At 40.3% G+C, this 25,418-nt stretch overlaps 1 protein-coding gene across 15 annotated transcripts in view; it reads left to right on the top strand.

Annotated features, from left to right (window-relative positions):
- Positions 1-25,418, top strand: part of ryr2 (ryanodine receptor 2) — a 394,137-nt gene that overhangs the window by 311,527 nt on the left and 57,192 nt on the right. For 7 of the 15 annotated variants that reach the window (XR_010004274.1, XM_062975204.1, XM_062975184.1 and 4 more), the window contains 9 exons: positions 1,306-1,365; positions 3,278-3,412; positions 4,495-4,531; positions 5,729-5,840; positions 7,425-7,521; positions 8,527-8,630; positions 10,060-10,111; positions 11,217-11,270; positions 13,450-13,473. Coding sequence is in view for 14 of the 15 variants with exons in the window: in XM_062975204.1 (XP_062831274.1) it covers positions 1,306-1,365; positions 3,278-3,412; positions 4,495-4,531; positions 5,729-5,840; positions 7,425-7,521; positions 8,527-8,630; positions 10,060-10,111; positions 11,217-11,270; positions 13,450-13,473 (675 nt within the window). In the remaining variant the exon portion in view is untranslated. Of the gene's footprint in view, positions 1-1,305; positions 1,366-3,277; positions 3,413-4,494; positions 4,532-5,727; positions 5,841-7,424; positions 7,522-8,526; positions 8,631-10,059; positions 10,112-11,216; positions 11,271-13,449; positions 13,474-25,418 lie in introns of all 15 variants that reach the window. The other 8 variants (XM_062975225.1, XM_062975218.1, XM_062975201.1 and 5 more) reach the window with 3 other exon arrangements.

The raw sequence follows: 25,418 nt of genomic DNA, 5'->3' as shown, positions 1-25,418 counted from the left end.
TTTTCTGGACAATCACCTCACCCTCCGTGCCTCCACAGCCTAAAGCCAGACATAGAGCTCCATTGTAATACTAATCAAACACTTAAATTACCTGAACAATGTTTCTTGGTTTAGGTGAATATCAAATTATAAATATAATATATTCGAATGAGGATTCCATAGTGCAAGGAAGATAAAAAATATTTTATGAAGATAATTGTTCTTCCTTTTTTACTATTGTTTGAATAAAGATGCTTTTATCTGACTTTTAGACAGCCAAAGTTTGCAGGTAATGATCAAGTTGGTGTGTTAGTAGGAAGAGCTCAAGTGCTGAGATGACAAAAGCTATATATAGCGCTTCTAGCTCTGCCAGTGATGCCAACCATATTAAAATACAGTATGACAATGACCTGCAGTTTGTCCTGTCCTTTTCTTCTGAGTCAACAAAGCTGTTTTCAGCTTCACAACTACAGGCCATATGGCTCTGTACGCAGCACAGGTATATCATTCTGCTTAGAGATCTTCACAGATATGGCAGTCCAGTTGGCCCGTATTACAGTATATCGAATGTTTGTGCATTTCATCATCAACTGCAGGGCTCTACAGACAAAGTGAATTTTTATTTCTAGAATGGACCTCTTGTTGGTTGGCAAGCAAGACCCTTAGTAAGACCAATGTCAAAGAGGGAGCATTTGTTTTGAATTTCCAAAGCAGGTTATCACTCATCAAGGTTCAGTCATGATTACTAGTTGTAGGAAATACTGTGAAGCCATTATTTTTCATGTGAACAAAGAACATTTGTTCATGCCTTATACAGGAATTAATAATGGAGTAGTTTTAAGGAGCCCTGGTGGCGAAGTGTGTTAAAGCACTGAGCTGCTGAACTTGCAGACCGAAAGGTCCCAAGTTCAAATCCCAGGAGCGGAGTGAGCACCCGCTGTTAGCTCCAGCTTCTGCCAACCTAGCAGTTCGAAAACATGCCAATGTGAGTAGATCAATGGGTACCGCTTCGGCGGGAAGGTAACGGCGCTTCATGCAGTCATGCCAGCCACATGACCTTGGAGGTGTCTATGGACAATGCCAGCTCTTCGGCTTAGAAATTGAGATGAGCACCAACCCCCAGACATGACTGGACTTGACGTCAGGGGTAACCTTTACCTTTACCTTAGTTTCAAGTTGCAAGGTATATGACATATACAGGGTCAAGTTTTTGGGGTTTTTTTTTTTTGGAGATTACACCCCCTAAACTTCTTTATTACTGGCAAATAATGTGACAAATCTACTGAATAAATAAAAATGTTCCTGATATTTTATCTTATTTTTCAGAAAGATACTGAAGATGAAGTTCGAGATATTGTTCGTAACAACCTTCATTTACAGGGCAAGGTAAATTAGAAGTATTGTAATTAATCTTTCTCAGATTTTTTAAAATAACTAATCTAGATATTTTGGGTACTGCTATGTTCTACCCGGAGCCTCCGGTGGCTCAGTGTGTTAAAGCGCTGAGCTGCTGAACTTGCAGACCGAAAGGTTCCAGGTTAAAATCTGGGGAGCAGAGTGAGTGCCTGCTGTTAGCTCCAGCTTCTGCCAACCCAGCAGTTCGAAAACATGCAAATGTGAGTAGATCAATAGGTACCGCTCCTGTGGGAAGGTAACGGCGCTTCATGCAGTCATGGCGGCCACATGACCTTGGAGGTGTCTACAGACAACGCTGGCTCTTCGGCTTAGAAATGGAGATGAGCACCAACCCTCAGAGTCAGACATGACTGGACTTAACATCAGGGGAAACCTTTACCTATGTTCTTACTTACTTAGGCGATCCCTCGTAGTTCAAGGATGATGGTCCTCCATTTCTTAGAAGACGCCTGTGCGTGATTTTTTTTAATGTGTGGAGGTTGGTGCACGGCCGGTCAACACACAGTCTTCACAGATTGAGGTCCCAGCAGTGGTGTGATTAACACAACGAGAGTGGCTTCTCAGTCTGTTGCAGCCTTCTTCCGCCTTCACAGCTGTTGTAACATGTACCATGTTATCCTCCGCTTGCTCCGCCGTTGAGGTCTTTGGGTCTTCGGGTTGTTCTTGGTCTGGATCCTCCCCTGTGGCCACTCCTGGGAGTGTGTGACTCCTGTGGTTGTGCCCGCAGGTTCATTGGAACATGCAAGCCCCCTCACCATGTCAAGGTGACAATCCATCGAGGGGGAACCTGTGTTCTACCCTCTCCCAAAGATGTTAGTTCTCTTCTCCTTTGTTTCATGTTTTTCTTCAGTTGTTCCTTGTTTATATCAATTTTATTTTGCTGTGAAAAAATATTGTTATAATTTACAATTATAGTACTAGGTTTCCACTTTTACTACCATGGGATCTTGGGGTTGTAGTTTGATGAGTCAGTTGCTAAAAAATCTAAATGACCAAATCTGAACTGGAAATCTCAGATCTCTATAAGATGAAAGGAATCATTACAGTTAAAACGGAAACATAGGGAAATAGCTGTGTAGCCATAGTCTGATCATTGGGAAGAATCTTCTGGAGGGAATTCTAATGATAATGTATACGGTCTCATTCCCATGTACATTGTACCCATCAAATGGAAAGTTGTAATGGTTGTGTGTATTTGGGACCCTACAAATCCCAGGTGTGTAGGATGTTGCCATTCCAGTTAAATTTTGTAGTATGACTAGGCCTAACTGGTCTAATAATTCATCTCAAGACCTTATCACATTAACATATGGATTCTCCACGCATCATGGTGAATCCGTGGGGTCCCAGCAGAAGGCGTGGATAACTCATTGCCTGATTCCCTGCACCACCCGACTTACCTTTGATCCCATCCCACAGGGGGAAGTATCAGCTTCCCAGCTTCCCCCCATTGTTGCGGTGGGAGTGTATGCAATTTCCTCTCCCCTTTTCCCACAGAGTCCCACAGGAAGCAGATGCACATTGTGTAATGAGTTCTGTGGCAAAAGGGGAAGAGGAATCAGCCTATGATGGGAAACTTAGTCCATGTGATGAGGTCATAAAATTAGTTATTAAGAAGAAAATGGATATAGTGGACATATATCTACGCTTGTACCCTTCCTCATTCCCCATATCTTTGCACTAAAAATATGAAAACAGAAAGAAAAAAGAAGAAAATGACGGAATCATTTTTCCAGGGAAATCTCAGCAATCTGCATGGGGCCATGTTTTTCATTGCCTACTTCTGGGCTGATTATGCATCTGGCATTGTATTTCAAGCAATATATTATTCTTATTTCTAATGCCTCATTTATATGATTCATAAAATTTATAATCTCTGCAGCTTGAAGATCCTGCCATTAGGTGGCAGGTGGCCCTTTATAAAGATCTACCAAACAGAACTGAAGTTACTTCAGATCCGGAGAAGACAGTAGTTCGAGTTCTTGATATAGCCAATGTCCTTTTTCATCTGGAGCAGGTTAGATATTATTTTAATGTTTTATTTATTTTTCATACATATAGCAGCACTATGAGAATCTCAAAGCTCAAGATTACAGTGATACAGTATTGGGCAGGGGGCGGGGGAGGAGAGAGAGAAATGGCAGGTGCATGGATTTGGTAAAATATCTATCTATCTATCTATCTATCTATCTATCTATCTATCTATTATATATAAAATGCTCAACTAATGTACTGATCATCTCAATAATCCTAGCAGCATCTACATAGTTCTTCTTTGGTACAGGAAGAAAGCTTCGATACAAAATACGTACAATGCAATTTCAAATCTTTTACATAAGAAATTCTGTTTCTGTCAGTTGTGAACACATGCTGCTGTTATGCTGGGTGAACTTCTGTTGCATCCTATTCCTATGTGAAGAAAGTAAAAATGAAATTATCCAGTGGAGAATGATGGGATAGTGTCAGCGATGAGTTCCCTGTGATACGTGACAACAGGGAGTCAATAATAGCATAATATTCTGAAAAGTGAGGTGGCCAATCATGATGTGAAAAGCTGTCAGCTCACTATATCCTCTGTGTCACATCAAAACACATAGAACATCTAGAAATCTAACAGCACTTCAGTCCCAAACCATAGTAGTTTACTCCGTAAGCAATGTTTCCAGCAGAAAGGAATTCCGGACCTACTAAAGAATGGATGCTCCACCTTGCCTCTGTGGGCACTGACAGCTGCTTCTGCATGTAAGGCAAATATGTGTATGGCTGATTAGTTACGGTTCATAAATAAGGTAGATAGCATTGGCTAGCAGGCTGTTTGGCTGTATGTTGGGATACTTCTCACTCATTTATATTTTGGTGATGGGGATAAGGGGAGGATGTTAGAATACTATAGTTCCAACAGTGGTGAATTACTTGCAGTTTTTACTAAGCAAAGTAACATATTTAACTTAGATATGTAGTTTGATCCTAAGGCAGAGACTGTCAAATAATCCTTCTGGATATCTTTATCCAGGCATCATTATCTGTAAAATTAACCACATCATTTGGTCTTTCATTTTTTGCTTCATCTATTACTTTCCTTTCTTTTATTACTTCCAGAAATTCTCTAATCGTGGCCGGAAATTTTTCAGAACGGGAAGTATAGTGTTTCTTCTCGTATCACTAATTATGTTAGGATCACATTAATTTTGCTTGTTAATTCCTCCTTTTACTCATTTTTTTATGTTTTGATCTCTAATATATATTTCAGACCACACTTCAAAATGCTCTTTCTTACAACATTTTTTTCCCCCCTGTGTTTGAATTTGTAGCACGCACTCTGTTTTTCACCAGGAATCGTGTAGCCGTACACATTTATTTCTTTCATGAGAAGGGTACTTTTTGATTTCCCCCCTGTTCAATGGATTATTGTATTTGCTCCTTCTGTGTTTCAGTTATTCTGTGCTCTAATATATACGGTTTCTATTTAATCAGAATAACAAAAAAGTACACTGTTTTTGATTTGTATTTTTTTTCTTTATTCTCACTACTACCAGATATTTTGCAGCTCTAGAGTTTGCTTGTTATAAAGAATTTCCAACATAGTGCTAAGATCCTATAGGAGAGGCATATTTTGTAGTTCAGCCAGGTACCTTCAGTGTGAACAGTTTTGTTTTTCCTTGCAGAAATTACATTTTCTATAAGGAAGATACAGGTATTTTTTTGTTTTTCTACCAAAAGAATGGGTTCCTGCATCAGGCAACAGAGAGAATTTGTCAGACTGTGTTATAAGTATTTCTGTGGCAGAATAAGAATCATACCATTTTATTGGGAGTTTATTTATGATTTGTTGATTTATTTAGCACACATTTCCTTCCAGCGTTTAGTACTGAGAAAGTACTTTCTCAAATCGCCACTAACCATGCCTCTGGATGTGACTACATGTATAGGAATGAACAGTTTAATTTTTACCATGTGTAGGTGTGTATGTGTGGTAATTGTTGTCCCAAAACCACAATTTTGAAGATGGGGACAAGAGTGAGTCATACACCTTTGTGGGCTATGGTCACTCACACTATTTCCAACTACAGTTTGACTGGAAATGACTTTAGTCTTTGACTTATAAATTATGGTTTACAAACATAGCAGCAAAGATGTTTTTGATTGAAAAACCCACAGAGCAAGTTGCCATAACATTTAGGTTTAGGGCTTTATAGTTAGACCAATAAAACCTTGTGCCACATGGTAGCATACTTTTTGGTTTGTATTTTTTATAATCTTAACTTTAATGTTTATTATTATAATAAATAAGTTTGAATATAGAAGGGACATTCTTTTCATTTTCATTTTCAGGTTGAGCATCCTCAGAGATCAAAAAAAGCAGTATGGCATAAACTTTTATCGAAACAAAGGAAAAGAGCAGTGGTCGCTTGTTTCAGAATGGCACCCCTTTATAATCTTCCAAGGTGTGTTATTTCAAGAAATGAATAATAAGAAGAATGGAGTACCCACAAATCATACTCATTTTCAGCAGTATTAAAGGCTTTAGAAAAGACATGCTAAAACTATGGTGCCAATGTACATACTTTTACATATTATTGATCTTTCTGCTTTCTTACCAGTGCATGGCATCTTTTTGTTTTGAAACTATTACATGACTTCAGTGATTCAGTTTGTGAATCACTGATAGATGATAGACGCAATAACTTTTTAAATTCTCTTTTGATTTCCTATCAGAGTATTGTTTGCCCACTCTTATATTTTTGTTCAATACATTTGAATGTAGTGCACATTCCACTTTTATTACATAGGCTACTGTTTGTATTTCTTATTTACTAACTTGACCCGATGTTTATATTCTTTAAATTAGCATATATTATTATTTCCAGATTTGAAATCTAAACAACCATTTCCCTTTACTTTATTACAAGACAGAAAACAGGGAAATACTGCCATGAATCTCAGGCTTTATAGATTTTACCAGGTTATATGTCCTTATTTAATTATATATAAATATTTCAATGGCATAGCCACAAGATGAGAAGTTGCCAATTAAGATTCATCTTGCCTGTAACAAATGTTCAGTTTAAGGAAGCTTTCTGTCACATAAATCTTTCGATCACAATTAGTTCTATATTTGCTGAATGGAAATATTTTACTATGAACTGGTTACTCTGTAATAGATAAATATTATATATGCATATGTTCATACCGTGTTTCCCCGAAAATAAGACAATGTCTTATATTATTTTTTGCTCCCAAAGATGTTCTAGGTCTTATTTTCAGGGGATGTCTTATTTTTCCATGAAGAATTCACATTTATAGTTGAAAAAAAAGAACATTTATTATATACTGTACAGTAGTTGTCATCATAAACCAGCATAACCAGACAAACTGTGAATCCTATCAAGAATTTCTTGTTACAGTAGAATCTCACTTATCCAACATAAATGGGCTGGCAGAACGTTGGATAAGCAAATATGTTGGATAATAAGGAGAGATTAAGAAAAAGACTATTAAACATCAAAATAGGTTATGATTTTACTAATTAAGCACCAAAACATCATGTTATACAACAAATTTGACAGAAAAAGTAGTTCAATACACAGTAATGCTATGTAGTAATTACTGTACTTATGAATTTAGCACCAAAATATCATGATATATTGCAAATATTGACTACAAAAATGCGTTGGATAATCCAGAACGTTGGATAAGTGACTGTTAGATAAGTGAGACTCTACTGTACTACCAATATTTCCATGTACAACACTTTATGGTACGTAAATTTACCGATCCTGCATGCTCTGGTGTTCTGTTTGGCGGGCATGCTTCCAAACAAAAATTTGCTAGGTCTTACTTCCAGGGGAGGCCTTATATTTAGCAATTCAGCAAAACCTCTACTAGGTCTTATTTTCTGGAGATGTCTTATTTTAGGGGAAACAGGGTATGTCTGTATAGAAATAGATGGACAGACCTGTGCATCTATATAGATATAGACTGATATCTATAGCAGTACATGTTCATGAACACTTGTTTTTCATTTTTAGGCACCGAGCTGTCAATCTTTTTCTTCAAGGATATGACAAATCCTGGGTGGAAACAGAAGACCATTACTTTGAAGATACTCTTATAGAAGATCTAGCAGTATGTTTGGACTTCACAGATTTTAGGACATTTAGTTCATTTTGTGTACTCTTTGCATTTTGAATTTTAACAGTGAAAGCAAGAAGTTCAAAAGCAGTATGAGAGATTATCAGTTTGGCAGCCCAGACTCTTTCAGGTTAAGGAGGTCCACTGAATACCCAAGAGTATTCAGAATTTCAAAGCTGGTACTAGTGAACAGATACTTCTAATAATCTGAAACATTTATTTTGAATATATATGTGAGAGATGCAAATAACAGGCACAGATTTTCTTATCCTTGATGAAATACCCACAGCAAGAAAATGGTCAACCACCGGAAGAATTTTTAAAATAATTTGGGACATTTTGTTTATGTGCAAAACATTTATTTGGCAAAAACCCCTTGAGTTTTATATTAAAAACTTTGTGCATAAATTATTTTGTGCAGATAAGTTATTTTGAACAGAATACACTTCTCTGCACAAATATGGATGTTCTGCCTCATAAAACACATTTTGAACATTTTTTTTGTGAAAAAGTATGAAAAAATCGTGCTAAATGCACAAAAATCCTTTTAATCTTGCCTAACAGAGGGAAAACCTTTGAAATTACTCATTTTTGAATTCAAGAACAAAATAGAAAAGACTGGCTTCAATAATACATGCATAATTATGTTAACTCAAATGAAATTAAATAGGTAAGATTGTTGTAGTGGTGACTTAACATGGTATTTCATGGTTTATCTTACCCTTAACTGTTATATGATATTGACCTTAAATTGGCTTAAAACATTGTTTTCTGAGATTATCAACCCTACTGTGCTCCCTCTTATTTATTCAGAGCATACAGGATGACAGTGGTTCTTTATAAGCCAATTCTATCTCTTTATTATAGCAGTACTCATTTTTTGAAACAATTCATGAAAAATTGTATTTAAATGAGCACTTCTGTACCAATTTTAAAGGGTTCTTTATTTTCAAACTAAATATTTTTGAAATGTAATTTGACGAATATTTTCCCTCTTAGAAACCTGGAGATGAGCCACCAGAGGAAGATGAATGCATTAAGAGAGTTGATCCTTTGCATCAACTTATTTTACTATTTAGTAGAACAGCATTAACAGAAAAATGGTGAGAATGATAAAGAAGGAAGAATAATTATGATTTTTGGCAAACTGCTTTCTTTCCAGATTTGCACCCTGCTTTTGAAAATAGTTTCGATGAGCTAAATGTAAAACTGGGAACAGTTCCTAATACGTTGTCATGTATTCATACTTTTGTTAGAATTTGCAAAAGTGGGTGGGAAGTGATGATTAAAAATATGCTAGACCAATTTTGAATTCATATCTATATCTCTTCAAATGTTCATCAATGGACAATGGAAATGTATACTTCTTTCCAATAACAGTAGGGAGATGGGACAGGGTTTGGATGATCTACTTTAAGCAGCTCGCCCCTTTCTTCCTGGCTCTGGAAACCTCTGACCCACTCTCCCACCTCTTTTCACAGTGAGAGCCTTCTGATAGCTTTGTGGCTAGGTAGGAATGTTTAACACCCCCTCCTCCCCGGATTTTTTCATCTGCCATACACTGTCAGGATGACCTGACAATTTGCATAGGGTGGTGTCATAAATTGGACTTTCTGGCAGGTTTTGGGGAGAAATGAGTGGGTGATAATCTTTTGGCAATTTTGTAGAATTGCAATTTGGGACTGCTCCTGTTTATCATGTGATCTTGGGGTTGAGGAATTTTTTGTCCTCTCACCTTGTGGCTGGTGGTTTATGCCCTCTGGCTCACCATCCAGTTTGTAGCTTGCTTGGGAGCAACCATCCATTTCAGGATTCCTTTCTGGGGCTATGTTGTTTCACTCAGGGGAAGCTTGGGTGTGTGGTCGGGGTGAGACATATAACTTCACCCAATCTCACAACACGTAGCTCCCTCCTTTGGTTTTGCTCATCACTATAAAACAATTAAATAGGTTATGATTAAAGATGTTGCCCGTATTTCATCAAATAACTTGTGTCTGGTCTCATTTCTGTGGTAGGACAGCAATGGTAGGTAGGAGAACAGGAAGTACTTCATATTTGGTCCAAAATAATTCAGCCATGAGACGATTAGTGACAGTCTGGTTTTTGATTTTTGACAATTATTTTAATGCAACTGTATAATAACATAGCAGATGAAAGAATGTGAGCAGACCTGCAAAGTAATTCCGGCTGTGAATGCCTTCAACAATACATTGAAAATCTGAAAATATTAATACTTATTATTCCTATTGGCAGATAGACAGAGATGGTTTTTCTTATCATGTGCATGTGTGTGAGCAGTCAATCTCAGATTTTTTAAGGAAGAAATTTCTGTTTTCTTCATCTTTGCTATTTTCCTGTCAAAATTCGTTTCGGGGTATATGGTTCTGTAGTCAGGACCAACTGATATATTAATAAACACAATGTTTCTTGCTTAACAGGTTTTCACCTCCTGTAATCTGTAATGTTAAATAGGTCAAAAAGCAGACAGTTTACAATAATGGTTACTGTTATTCTTTTATTTTTATATGGCAGTAAACTGGAAGAAGATTACCTTTATATGGCATATGCTGATATTATGGCAAAGGTAATTTCTTTTCCCTGAAAATAATATTTTTTTCTGTCATATGTTTTGTGAATTTGCTTTGCTTTGTAACTCCTTGTTTTGGTAACCCCAGTGACACGTAATGTTTGTCTTTTTAAAAATAGACATCATGATTTTTCATATTTTTTTCTGATTCAGCATTTCATGTGACTCCTTCCTTCTACATTTTAACTCTACGCTGGCATGTTCTGTCTTACTCACAGACCCCTTTTTATTTCCTTACTTCCTTCCCCTTCCAATGTCTTGGGATATGTAGTTTCCCCAAGATATATAAAAGTTGCTGCAAGATTTAGAGCAGGAGTTCTCAACTTGGGGTCCCCAGATATTTTTGGTTTTCCACTCCCAGAAATCTTAAACTGGCAAACTGGCTGGGATTTCTGGGAGTTGTAGGCCAAAAATATCTGGGGACCTCAGGTTGAGAACCACTGATCTAGAGGAAGTGTGTTTGGCTGGTTCATAAGGCTCTCACCAAACTTCATAGTAACCAGATTCTGTTATTTGCCTTCTTATATTATCTTATGAAAATTCATTTGTTACTGACAGATTCAAGAAATTTTAGTTGTCACCTGTATTTTGACATAAATGAAAATAATAATAATAATGTCAATGATGATGATGATAATGACATTCTTTTTAGTAATTCTAAAATAAATAATTAAATCAGAAGTGTCAACTATGGTGGGTCCAGAGGCCAATTTTCTGCTGTTGGGTCTCTCTGTGGCCACATTGCCAAAAATTTCAAAGAATGCCTTCTAAATGAAAGTTACAGTCACTTCTGGTCTTTGTGTGTGTGTGTGTGTGCGTGTATGTAAATTTTCTAAAAAGTGAATTCCCAATGGGGAATGCAAAAACTGATTGAGGGTGCATTTTGCTCCTCTGTCACTAGAGTAGGCACACTAAATATTTTATTGAATTGTAAATCAATACTAATAAATTCAATAGATTTGCATTAGTTAGGAATGGCAATTAAGTATAAGACAATGTATAATTTAGGAGTATATAATATTTTGAGAGAGAAGGTTTATTTCTAAAACAAATGTATTTGAATTTAAAAGGTTGTTTGTAAATGTATTTTTGTACATGGTAGAGCTGTCATGATGAAGAAGATGATGATGGTGAAGAAGAGGTGAAGAGTTTTGAAGTAAGATATTATTATTATTATTATTATTATTATTATTATTATTATTATTATTATTATTATTGGCTTGTGTTGTTTTCTTTTGTACATTCCATAGCGTCTGAGAAAGAGATATTTGATCAAAACTAATCATGCATTTTTTATTCCAACAGTGTGACACACGTTTTAAAAAGTATTCCAGAAATTCCATCTTTAGACTGGGTTACCTTCAACACTTTTTGTATTTTTATTTACATTGATAAGCACTGAGATTGTGAGCTTATTGCTGGATGTCAAGAACCATACATAGATGATAAATAGAATCCAACAAGACAGAATAGACTACTTTGGATACCCTCTCAGCAGTCTTAGGCCCCATCTACACTGCCATATAATCCAATTTCTGAATCCAGATTATCTGCTTTGAACTGGATTATATGGATCATATAATTCAATTCAAAGCAGATAATCTGGATTTTGAAACTGGGTTATATGGTAGTGTAGATCCAGCCTTATATATCCACAGAATGATTCGTTGTGTGGGCATGGGTCACTACCTACCTCCCGCCACAGAGCCCAAGAATGACAAACACTCAGTGTTGGGATAACAAAAGGCCACAACTTGTTTATTGATTACAAATGAGAAACAGGATTGGCCACCATGCATGGGTCCTGGATCAGGCAGGCTGTCTGATACCACTTAACCCCGCCAGTGGGTGCAGCTGTTTACCAACTGGCATAATATCGGGACATTATTACCGCCACACCCCTATTAAACCCTCCAATGGGGAGGGATTAAACAAGGCAGATTCATGGCCCATGCCAAATGGCACAAAAATGGGAGTGGGGAGGGGGGCATTCCCCTGCTGCCTACCTTAACCCCAATGCAACCAACAAACCCCAACAAACAGTCCAAACATTCCCCAAAATGCCTAGTTGAACAGTCCAACTAGTCTTCAAAGTGCACCATCAAATTTGCCAATGTGGCTAACTCCTGTTGGCCATATCTGCCTTCCTGCTTCTCCTTTGCTGGGAGGGAGTGGAATCCTTTAGTAAAAATTTGCCCCTTTTTCATTTGCCAGGATTCCTTGAAGAGGATCAGAAGTTATGTGTCTCCTAATATCATAAACCAGTTATTCTATATACTAACCTGATCATTGACAAGTTAGCAATCAAAACCAGTGTAAAGCTCACAATAGTACTGAAATTTGTTCATCCAGTACTTTCTGGAGACATTGAGTAAATCTGATTTTATCAGCATATTTCCTTGATGTGCTTCATGACTGTAACACTGATTTTTACGGAATGTTTAATGAATGTGACAATTTCAAGTGAAATACATAGGTCAGTGTGATATAATTCTAAAACCACAGTCGAGTTGGGCAAAAAATGCAAGCTGAGATAGAAGGTGATTTGTACAGTACTTGAAATCCTTCAATTATAATTGAGAAAGGGTGTATTTCCCTTTCCCCCATCTAGTATTATTTCCTTTTTTCATAACAATAATTCATATTAATTCTAATAAAAATAAGGTGATGATATGAGATATATATTTCCCATATGATTATGGTCATATATTGAAATTAAAGATTAAATATTTGTACTAGGTACCAAAACCTTAATTATTTAGCATAGTGGAGGATAATTTTCATGTTTTTCTTTTACTTCATTGATAAAGTAATGGTAAATTTAATATAGGTATGTGACTGTATCTGAAAAATTCCTTACAATTACTTTGGTAGAAGTGTTGTTTTTTATACTATTTTACTTTTATCCTTCCTCATCATCACTGCTTACTATTGCTGATAACCATTGTCCATGATGTATTATGTTCTTTGTTTGATACAACTAACTAGTTTATCAGTCTAATGAATATTTATGTTACAAAGCTTAGTAAAAAGATTTAAAGTTCTTGTTCCAGAATAACTTCAGTAATAGTAAGTATTCATTTAGTTAGACAATCAGAAATGAAAAACTGAAATGAGAAATAACTTGTGAGAAGGTAAAGGAGATAATTCCATAAGATAGCAGCAATTTCAGAGAAACATTTTTAAAAAGTCTTTTAATCTAGGTTGTTACAGAAATTATTTGATAATTGGTGATTATTTAAGAAAGTACTGCTTGGTTATTCAGTTATCATCAGAGTACTTTGGACACACTTTTCTTATTGCTATTTTACTTCTTATCCTCGCCTTTCCTTAAGGTCACAGGATCTCAACGCAGCAAGGTAAACTAACATGTGTGTTTATGTGGGTCTAATTTTGTGAGTTGCTTTTGTTAGACCCAACATCTTGGACATGTTTTATAAGGAAATTCTGATGAATTTGAGCCTCTTCAGTTGCAAGAGTGATGGAGGTTCTTTACAAATAGACTCATTTTTATCGTGATTCCCAGTATGGAAATTAGAATCATATCCTTAATCGGGTATCTCAAGGGAAATACCTTTATTGATTTCCAATCACCCTCTGTTACCATCTATGGATGAAGAAAATACTGCTAGCCATGCAATATATTATGATGAAAACAAGAAGGGATTCCATTTTCAATAAATCGATATATATGGATGTTATTTGGATTATGATGCTCCTTAATATGCTGTTGCTTTGATTTGCAGGCTCAAATATGTAATTATTTCAGGACACTGGCACATTTGTTAACTACCGTCCCCAAGTTATGAACAAGATAGGTTCTCTAGGTTATTAGGTTATTAATAACCTAGGTTATTAATGACCTATTAGGTTATTAATAACCTAATAACCTAATAACCCAAGATAGGTTATTAATGACTTAGACGAAGGGTTAGAAGGCACGATCATCAAGTTTGCAGACGACACCAAACTGGGAGGGAGAGCCAACACTCCAGAAGAAAGGAGCAGAATTCAAAACGATCTTGACAGACTAGAGAGATGGGCCGAAACTAACAAAATGAAGTTCAACAGGGACAAATGCAAGATACTTCACTTTGGCAGAAAAAATGGAAATCAAAGATATAGAATGGGGGACGCCTGGCTTGACAGCAGTACATGTGAAAAAGATCTTGGAGTCCTTGTGAACAACAAGTTAAACATGAGCCTACAATGTGATGCGGCAGCTAAAAAAGCCAACGGGATTCTGGCCTGCATCAATAGGGGAATAGCATCTAGATCCAGGGAAGACATGCCCCCCCTCTACTCTGCCTTGGTCAGACCACACCTGGAATACTGTGTCCAATTTTGGGCACCGCAGTTGAAGGGAGATGTTGACAAGCTGGAGAGCATCCAGAGGAGGGCAACTAAAATGATCAAAGGTCTGGAGAACAAGCCCTATGAGGAGCGGCTTAAAGAGCTGGGCATGTTTAGCCTGCAGAAGAGAAGGCTGAGAGGAGACATGATAGCCATGTACAAATATGTAAGGGGAAGCCATAGGGAGGAGGGAGCAAGCTTGTTTTCTGCTGCCCTGCAGACTAGGACACGGAACAATGGCTTCAAACTACAGGAAAGGAGATTCCACCTGAACATTAGGAAGAACTTCCTCACTGTGAGGGCTGTTCGGCAGTGGAACTCTCTCCCCCAGACTGCGGTGGAGGCTCCTTCTTTGGAGGCTTTTAAACAGAGGCTGGATGGCCATCTGTCGGGGGTGCTTTGAATGCGATTTCCTGCTTCTTGGCAGGGGGTTGGACTAGATGGCCCATGAGGTCTCTTCCAACTCTACTATTTTATGATTCTATGATTCTATGATTCTAGGTTTGTTCTTAAGCTGAATTTGTCTGTAAGTCAGAACAAGTACATTTTAAGAGTAACTCCAGCCACACACACACACACAGAGACACACACACACGTGCTTTGGATAGCATAGGGAAGGGTTAACACCCCTGTGGTGTTTGTTTTGCTATCTGTGCCTCTGTTCCAAATATTTCACCTCACTTTCTGTCCTGTGATAATTAGATTTTGAAAAATTTGGCTAGTTGTGAGAACAAGATTTGGTGATAAAGCTTCTGTGGAGACACCTTTTCTGTATAACTCTTCCAAGAGTGAATTTTCCTTCTGAGAGGTAGATTTATCTCACTTCTTGTTGTCTTACCTCTGTTCTTAACTATGAACCATTTGTAAGTTGGATGCTGGGGACTTCCTGTACTATGACTGGAGTTCGCTAAGGCAGTTACACATAAGTAACCATCAATCTCCCATTCCGATCTCCCCACCATAACCTCTTCCTGTTGAAATGTACTGCAGGAACACATAAATATGTGGTAATATTTTCCAAATTCTTTGTGACAAATTGTTAAACATCCCCCCTCCATGCACAGACACATCTAGAACTGATGGAAATGAAAAATGTAACACAGTTCTTTGTTGGGTAGGAATCACCCCTACAGCATTTTCCAAGTGAAACAAATACCTGGAATGAGTTCTAAAATTGAGCAAGAGCAAACATCACAAACAATAATTTTTGGCAAAGGATCAGTAAAGCCCCAGCCCTGCTTTCAGCCCAATCTATTCAGAGCACTGTTTGTGAAAGATAAAGTTTATTGTGTTGTCGAAGGCTTTCATGGCCGGGATCACAGGGTTGTTGTATGTATGGCTGTATGGCCATGTTCCAGAACCCTAACCCTCACAACCTCTGAGGATGCCTGCCATAGAGGTGGGCGAAACGTCAGGAGAGAATACTTCTGGAACATGGCCATACAGCCCGGAATACATTCAACAACCCCATAAAGTTTATTCCAAGCATCTATATTTTATAGAGCTTCAGAGTAATACAATCAAAGGTGAAGACTGTATTAGAAATATCTAATACGAAGTAATTCTTATCTGAGGTCCATGTGATCAGCAAATAATTTTTTAAAAATGTGCTTGTTGATGAAGTTTTTTAGCATGTGGCAATATATGTAGCCCTAATATATGTGGCACTATATTTAGCCATGACATATGTTGACCTCGGCCAAATAATACTGCAGTTACAGCATTTCTAGCATAACACAAATGATAAAGCTCACCAAACAATACAGGCCAAGGGGAGATATCAGCTATTGTTAAGATGTTGTTTATCAGTCTCACTTAAACAGATCAGCCTGCAGTTGAATCTTTAATAATTATTTCACAGCAATAACTTCATAGAGTTTTGAGGGAATGTCCAGGGATGAGGAGAATGTAATTTGATTAGTAGAAATAGTAACAACATGTACAGATACAAAGACCATTGCATTCTGACAAGAATGTCTAATGTAAAGTCATGTTTAGATATAGGACTAAACCAGTGGTTCTCAACCTGGGGTCCCCAGATGTTTTTGGCCTTCAGCTTCCAGAAATCCTAACAGCTGGTAAACTGGCTGGGATTTCTGGGAGTTGTAGGCCAAAAACATTTGGGGACCCCAGGTTGAGAACCTCTGGACTAAACCAAGCTTTGAACTGACAGTTGCAATGGAACTTTTCAAACCATCTCCTTTCTTTATCCAGCTGCACACATTCGTGAATTGCCCCAGTTTTACTGTTCCACTAACAAAAGTCCACTTTAGATTTGATCTGTTGTTTTGATTAACAGCTAAAAAAGCCGTGACTGACTGGTTGTGAAGGAACAGGGCAAGAGGAACACTGCTGGGAAATGATTTGGTTTGGTTAGCATAGGAAAGGTTTACCTAATTCTTCATTCCACATATGCATCTTGTTAATTTTGGGGAAAAGGTTAATTGAAACACATAGAAGTGTCTCCCTGCCTCCTTCCCTCCCTGTGCATGACCCTCAACCTACACCACTTTTTTCATGTTATTTCTGCCCTGGTACCATATTTTCTGTTAAAAACAATGGCCAGGATTTATTTATTTTATTTATATATAAATATAAATAAACCAATTTAGCCACAATCGCCTCTCTCCGCTAATCTCGCGCTTCTCCTTAAAATCTGTCTTTGGGAGCGATCTGTTTTGAGAAAAGCCCTTCTATCAAACTTTCTGGAGAACCAGGCTCTGTTTCAAGGGCGTCCCTAATTGTGCAGAACTTTTATTGAAGTTCAAGAGCTCCCCCCAAGCAGGTGTTTGACTCCCCAAATCTTCCCAGAGAACGGAGCTGTTTCAAATCGCACCAGATGCCTGCCTCCCTGAAACTTCCCAAGAGAACCAATTTAGCCACAATCGCCTCTCTCCGCTAATCTCGCGCTTCTCCTTAAAATCTGTCTTTGGGAGCGATCTGTTTTGAGAAAAGCCCTTCTATCAAACTTTCTGGAGAACCAGGCTCTGTTTCAAGGGCGTCCCTAATTGCGCAGAACTTTTATTGAAGTTCAAGAGCTCCCCCCAAGCAGGTGTTTGACTCCCCAAATCTTCCCAGAGAACGGAGCTGTTTCAAATCGCACCAGATGCCTGCCTCCCTGAAACTTCCCAAGAGAACCGATTTAGCCACAATCGCCTCTCTCCGCTAATCTCGCGCTTCTCCTTAAAATCTGTCTTTGGGAGCGATCTGTTTTGAGAAAAGCCCTTCTATCAAACTTTCTGGAGAACCAGGCTCTGTTTCAAGGGCGTCCCTAATTGGCTCTGGCACAGAAATGTCAACAGGAGACATCTGGAAAGGGACGGAATCTTGCTGAGATGGAAGAAAGCCCAAATCCTCTTCAGTTTGATCTATGATGGCTGCGGGGTCATGGGCCAAAGGTGCCTGAGACATCACACCCGCTGTGGTCACTCTGGCAGCTAGGTAGTTGGTCAGGGCCTGCATGGGGCACAACTCAGGGTCACTGCATTTCTTTAACTTTATGTGTGTCCCCCTAGCCCTCTGGTCGGTCTTAGATGCTCTAATGAACAGGTTTGCTGTATCATTACTCAGACTGCTACAACCAATTCACTACCAGGGCATCTGCATGGAAGAGAAGTACCTCATAGCTGGATATGCCGACTGAAGGCCACGTCTTTATTTCCCTTTCAATATTTCCGGTGTGAGGGGTTACTGCTGGTCACGGGGCCTGCTATACTCACGTGACCATCTCTCAACCCATTTGCGAATCCTAAATTCCATGGTGACGTCCTGTTGGCCTTGTGCCTTGAACCAGAAAGTGATTGCTCATAGCTTAGCTCTGACCATTTTTGGCGCCTGGCCTTTTCTCCTGAGGACAATAGCAAACTGGACTCCATATTCAAAGGGGACATTTGGTGATCCCTTCCTCCTATATTGTTGTCTGAATTCATGGAATTCTTGCACTGCCCTGATGTACGCCTTTCTGGAACTAGGAGCCAAGGATTTGCCGATGAAATGAACTAATTTCTCACTCCAATTTTCCACAGATGCTTCGGCATTGGCATCGGTCTCCTGTCTGTGTTGGGGGTGAGCTGCCTGAAGCGTTCCATCTGTGAGCGGGACAGTTCATCAGCTAGTACATTATCTGAACCCGCAATGTGAAAGGGTTTGAACCCATAACCCTGACTGATCTGGATGTAAGGGAATTGATGACCTGCACTGTGGCTGCATTATCACACCAAAAGTGCACTGTGGACTTTGCAAATTGCTCTCCCCATAGGCTGATGGCCACCAGAATGGGAAAATATTCTAAGAATGTGAGGTCAACCGTAATGTCCTCATCGTGCCAATCCCTTGGCCAGGGCTCAGCACACCAGTGGCCATCAAAATAAACCCCCAAACCCCGGGATCCCGCTGCGTCTGAAGCTACTTGTAATGCATCTCATAACAACAGGTCCTGCCGCCAAAATGACACCCCATTGAACTCAGTTAGAAAAATCTGCTATACCTATAGGTCCGACCTAATAGCTCTGGTGATCCTTATGTGGTGATGTGGCCTCATGGCACCTGCTATGGCGTCACAGAGTCTCCGCAGAAAAGCCCTTCCTGTCGCTACCATCTGGCAGGCAAAGTTCAGGTGACCGATAAGCTCTTGAAATTCCCTGAGAGTTGCCTTTTTTTGATTTATAAAACCCACTATCCTGACTGTCAAACCTGTGATCTTATCTGTTGGAAGCCTCGAATATTGGTGGACCTTGTCGACTTCTATTCCCAGGAAAGTCAGCTGTGTCGCAGGGCCCTCGGTCTTCTATGCCGCTAATGGTACCCCCAGTTTGGCCACCAGGTACTGAAATGCCTGCATTAGTGTGGCGCACTCCCCAGAGCCATACCTTTCCACGAAAAGAAAGCCCTCTAGGTAGTGCACCATGCTAGCCAAGCTGGCCTTAACTTTCACCACCCATTCCAAAAAGGTGCTAAATGTTTCAAAAGCGGCACAGGAGACCGAACAGCCCATTGGCAAAGCCCTGTCCATGTAGTATGCTCCCTCAAACTGGAAGCCCAACAGTTCAAAATCTAATGGGTGTACGGGGAGGAGACAGAAAGCTGATTTAGTGTCACACTTCACCAACTCTGCCGCCATGCCCCTGGATCATATTAGGCCCACTGCGGTGTCAAATGATGTGTAGTGTACTGTGCAATCATCCAGAGATATGGCATCGTTCACTGATGTGCCCTTGGGATAGGACAGGTGGTGAATGAGCCGATATTCTCCCGGGACCTTATTGGGCACAATCCCTAGTGGTGACACTCTCAAGTTGGGGGACGGAGGTGAAGGAGAGGGGCTTAAAACCCTACCTTCCTCAACCTCTTCTCAATTTTTTGTCTGACTATTGCCTCCATTCCTAGTATGGACTTTAAGTTTTTGGACTGGAAAGAGAACCTAGGACCATGTGCTGGAATCCGAAAACCGCTTTTAAAACCATCAAGAAGATATTTAGCTGCCACGCTGTTCGGGTAAGTCCTCAGCCACTGGTCCAATCTTGGAACATTAATTAGGCTGGATCCCTTTGCGAAGGGCAGCGGAGGTTGCTCCCTTCCTCTGAAACTGGTTGTCTCTCTGGGCTGGCTGAAATGGTCTAATTCTCCTGCGGTTTTTTGTGGAATGGGCTCCATTACAGATGGTACGGCTGTGCTGAAATCTGCAGCCCTTGCGAGAACAAGCCCCACGTGAGGCATATTCCCAGCATGGCGCTCGCTGCTGGTGTGATATACTGGCTCCCTGATGAAAAGGTTGCCCTCCTTTAGCACACTGAATTGTGTGTCCACTCTTTGCTTTCACTCCTGGCAGTGCTTTGGCATTAGTCATGACCTCCATCCAAAGTTGGTTGTCAGTAACTTCCCAACACACTGTGGGGTCGGTAGCTGCATCTGATTTAAAACATTGATCGTACTCCAGCCATCAGTTGCCTGTAAAGTTAACGTGGGCAGAATATATGATGTTCTAGTATTGAAACAGGGAAGGCCCCCTAGCGGGGTACTTTCTGACAATAACCTCAGCATATATCATGTAACAAGCTAACCAGTTATCCCATGTATGGTCCATCTTCCTCTTCCTCTCCTTATATTCCTCATCTAGCTCATCTTTTTCCTTCTTGTCCATGTCCTTAAAGTAGAGGGGGAAAAATCAACTTATCTGTTTCTCAATATCTGATTTATTGTCGTCTTGTTGAGGTGTGAACCCAAACGCGCGACCCGCATAGGAGGCGGAGCCACTGGCCACTTCTTTGTTCCTCAATATTGGTTTTGCTCATCGTCGATAGCTGACGCCCCAGAAGTACCTGCACTACCACTTGAATTGGGTTGACTCGACCCCTGCGCCTGACTGTGTGTGGGCATAGGACTCAGTGAGGCTGGGAGCTCTTCTAACGGATTTTCTACTTGAGAGCTCTCCTGTGACCCTTGATGGTCCCACGGCCATGTAGGTATGTCATCATTATCTGAGCTTCCACCACTGCTCCCGGTGGTCTGCCTCTACGCCACTGTTTTGGGTTGGGTTACCGCCGTCGGTATGAGCCCTACGCTCATTCTCTAGAGCAGAGACACGGGATATCAAAGCGTTAAAAGCTTGTTCACTAGCCTGGTTGGGGGTGGTGCCCTTCTCTCCTGCTCCAAGGCTCGCAGTGTTGCCCACATGGCATTGAGGGTTTCTGTTGGCACAACAGTGACTGCCTGATTGGTAGCCACTGGTGTGGGTGGCATTGCTGTGGCATCCGGCGATCCATTCCCTGGAACAGTAAGACAGGGTGAGCTTTCAGGCTGCTATTGTTTCGCTGGGCCCTTGCCCTTGGTGCCCCCCACATTCTTTCTCGGTGGCATGCTGTTGAAATAGTAGACCTGCTAATGAAAATGGTAGATAGTTAGATCCTGCAGGCATCCCGCCATGCTATTGTGCACCAACTCCTGTTTATTGCTATTATTGTTAGTACTACTATCTTTCCTGTTCCAGTTCTTATCATTGTTGTTGTTGTTGTTATTATTATTATTATTAATATTATGAATACCATTATCCTTGTCAATGTGCTGCCTCTGGCTTTCTAGGCTTGCTGCTGGGGGAGGACATTAGCTGGAGTTGAGCTCTGACCCCCTGGTTGTACAATCCAATAAGGGTGCCGCACAGTGTGGGGGAAACAATTGGCAGAGCTATTATTATCATCATCATCATCATCATCATCATCATCATCATCTTGTGTTCCTTTATCCCCTGTGCCTTGATATTATTATTATTATTATTATTATTATTATTATTATTATTATCCATATATATGTAACCATGTAACTACATACATACATACATACATACATACATATATAATCTTTTTACCCCTGTGCCTACTCCCTCCTTTTGGGCTTACCGGCGGGGGAGGTCATAAAGGCCTAGTTGGCCTGAGAAGAACAAAAGGCTATAATAGTCGCCCCTTCCCCCACCACCAGGATGAGGGCCAGAGGGAAGGAGCTAAAATACATCAGAGTAGCCAGGGAGAGGGGCTGGGTCGTAAGGGCCTTGGGGGAGGAGCGAAGCTGCTGCATGGGAAAACCAGCTCCCCCCCCCCCCCAGATGCCTGGAAAGACAAAAGGAGCGAACTCCTGTCCCCTTCCCCACCCTCTTCCAGCAGAAAGCAAGCCTGTTCCCTCTTCCTTATGACATGCTTTCAAACATGTATACACAGCTATCATGTGTCCTCCCAGCCTTCTCTTCTGCAGGCTAAACATATCCAGCTCTTTAAGCCGCTCCTCATAGAGAATGGTCTCCAGACCTTTGATCATTTTAGTTGCCCTCTTCTGGAGGGTACAAACTATCTCGTTTACTTCTGGATCTGTTTGTTCAGACAGTTGCAATGCAGTAATAGTGTTGTAAAGAGAAAACAGATGCTTCAGAACAGGAATATTGAACAAAAAGAAAACAGGAATTGTTTTTGAAGACATAAAGGTACCCCAAGAGAGGAGATGGGTGGGTCAGGGGACAAAATGAGGACAGTGCTTCCTCTCTTTGAAACTTTCCTCTAGCATTGCATAGAGTGAGACACATACAAAACTATTCTCATCTAGAACTCTACTATGTGCAATAACCACATTCCTTTGTTAACTTTGCTGCCCCTTTCCAAACCCCCATTCCCCCCCCCCCCGGGGATCCTTCGAAGGGCAGTGAGAAAACAATGGAGTGACGCTAAACTCCTTCCCAGCAGCCACGAGGCTGTGGGGGAAGGAGTCACACAGGGAAAAAACAATGCTTGCAGGAGCCTTCTAGCCCTGACGCAGGCCTCCCTAGGTTGCCAGGCTGGCCCAGCTGCTTGTGCCTCCCTGGCTTGGAAAAAAGGCCAACGGGGCAGTCCCAGATCTCCGGTGCGGCGCAGGAGGACTCCAGCAAGGCCACATTGCTCCCCCAGCTCTCCCCCTTGCTAACCTGGGTGGTGAGAAGGGAAAGGAGTGTGGAGGGATCCACAGGAAAACAAAGGGAGCAGCAAAAGGCAAATGGAGCAGCCCCCACCTCTCCCTCTCCCCCCTCGCTTCCCCAGGAAAGTAAAGGGAGTGTGGATCCATACCTGTGAGGTCATGCAACTGAGGGGGAAGGAACGGAGCCAGCCCCACTGCATGGAGCACCTGAAAGAGCATCCCCGGCCCGCCCCTCTCCCTGCCGCCATCCCGCGGATGGGGGGGAAGGAGCCAGCATCCCCATGCCACGCCACGAGGCCATGGCTCTGGGCCCACAAAGGAGCCTCCCTGGGTCACCCCCTCTTCCCCCCGATGTCCAGCAGCAGGAAGGAGTGAGGGAGCGGTAAGGAAAAAAGGGAAAAAAGAGCACTCCCCCCCCCCACTTGCCTGCCTGGCCCTTTCCTCCTCCCATCCCCGCACCAGCCGTCGGCTGTAACCTGGGGGAAGAAATGGACCATGAGGCCACAGCATGGGGAAATAAAAGTGCCAGCAAAAGAATCCAGGTGAGTGAAGGCCTCTCCCTTAGGCCCCAAATATAAGAAAATCATAGAAAAACGTGGAGGCTGTCTGGGACGTTAGGCCCCACATACTCACATGACCTAATGTAGATCAGCAGGCTCTGTCCCAGTTGTTCGTCCTCTACACAGTTTGAACCAAGACTGAGGAGGGCGGTGGGCCTCACCTGGCTCCACCCTCCCCTCCGAAAGTAGTCCCAGAGGGACTATTTTCGAAAAGCCTCTTCTGCGGTGAAGGGAGAAAATTCCTCCCTCACCCCAGCTTTGCTGGGGCGAGAAAGACCCTTTGTATTTGCAGGGCTGATCTTGTACAAGCTCTGGGGGCAAAATTGGAGAAGGAGCTAGCTGGGCTCCATTGTCACAGACTTAGGAAAAATTCATATTACTTACTCTGTCTAGCTCTTATCATATTATAACCTCAGATGCAGACTGTTATTTCCCTGCAATGGGGAAAACTGTATTAAGACTCACTACTTGATATATCATCCTAACGTACTATTTGTAAAACATTTTAGTTATCATTCATGGATGGATTAATTTGATAATGAGAGAATTACAATAAACAATGCAATCTTATTTTCCTGTATTGAAGATTTATTTACTCTTTTTATAAGGGTCAATCTATGTTCTCTTCCTATTTTAACGTGACCCACAATGATTGTGAATTATATCCTACTATGGACTTGGAAATAAACTTATATGGAGCTAAGGAATTAATACTTTGGAAGTTATAACAATATGTACACTGGGGTTGTTGTATGTCTTTCGGGCTGTGTGGCCATGTTCCAGAAGTATTCTCTCCTGACGTTTCGCCCACATCTATGGCAGGCATCCTCAGAGGCTGTGAGGCATGGACAATATGTACAATGACTTGAGGATAAGGCCCACTCACATTTCTTCTGGAAAAATATAATAATTCAGGATAAACTCTGTTGATGAAGATACCAATATGCAAACTACATTTATTTATGCATTTTTGTGTTTAAAGTAGTAATGTAAGTTTAGTAGGTTTACAATGGTTTTGGTTTTTTTTCCAGAATCTCATCCCCCCCCCCCCCCCCCCCGGCTATAAAGCTGAGAATATGAAAGTATACTACAGATTAATGTTTGTGGAAATTGTGCACACTAATTTACAACTAGATCCCACAAGTCCTTTAAGATGTGTTTTTTTTCTTTGTAGCATTTTGTAAGGACTAGATTTGATCATAGATTTCTCTAAGTGGAATAACTTCCAATATATTGGGTAGAATATTCTGTTTTAATATTTGATTATTCTTTTATTAGAATAATCAGATGTATCCATGGGAACATTAGAAATCGATAATACTTTTACTATATGGTACAAAACCAGAAATCTTTTCAATATCCAAGTTGATGCTTTGCAAAAGCTGCACGAAGATGATTTCCAAGATTGTTCTGAGAAAATTTCAAATTAATTAACAAAGAAAGGAAGGAAGAAACAAAAGGTTATGTCCTTTAAAAAGAAAGTGAATTGAGAAGTTGTTAATAATTAACCTCTTTTATTTATGTAGTCAAAATTCAAAATTTATGTATTCAAAATTCTATCTGGAATCTTATGTCATTTTATTGAACCAAACTATGTTTTGTTGAGTTCCAATGTTTTTTACTTTCTGTATATCTTGGTTGTAGCTTGCTGCTTGTGTATTCTTTCCAACCTCTTCCTCCTTATTTCAGTATTCCCATTTGTAGAAATGTGTTTTCTTTATTTTGATTTTTCTGATCTTAATCTCTGACCTTGCACCTCTGCGTATATCTTAGCTTGTGATTCATTTTGCTTCTGGGTGTCTTGTCTCTGACGTACTGTTTCTTCATTGAATGCATATGCTCTCTTTATCCCAATTTGGGACCCAAGGCAGAGAGAATTAGTATATATTATAGATTATATGTTTGGGCCCTCATTGATTATTGTGGTTTACCTGGCCCTTCAGCGAATTATTCTGCAATAT

This window comes from Anolis carolinensis, chromosome 1 (assembly GCF_035594765.1).
Source record: "Anolis carolinensis isolate JA03-04 chromosome 1, rAnoCar3.1.pri, whole genome shotgun sequence".
In the NCBI taxonomy this organism is placed as follows: domain Eukaryota; kingdom Metazoa; phylum Chordata; class Lepidosauria; order Squamata; family Dactyloidae; genus Anolis; species Anolis carolinensis.
Note: the sequence above shows the minus strand (reverse complement) of the source record. Positions and strands in the feature narration are given on the sequence as shown.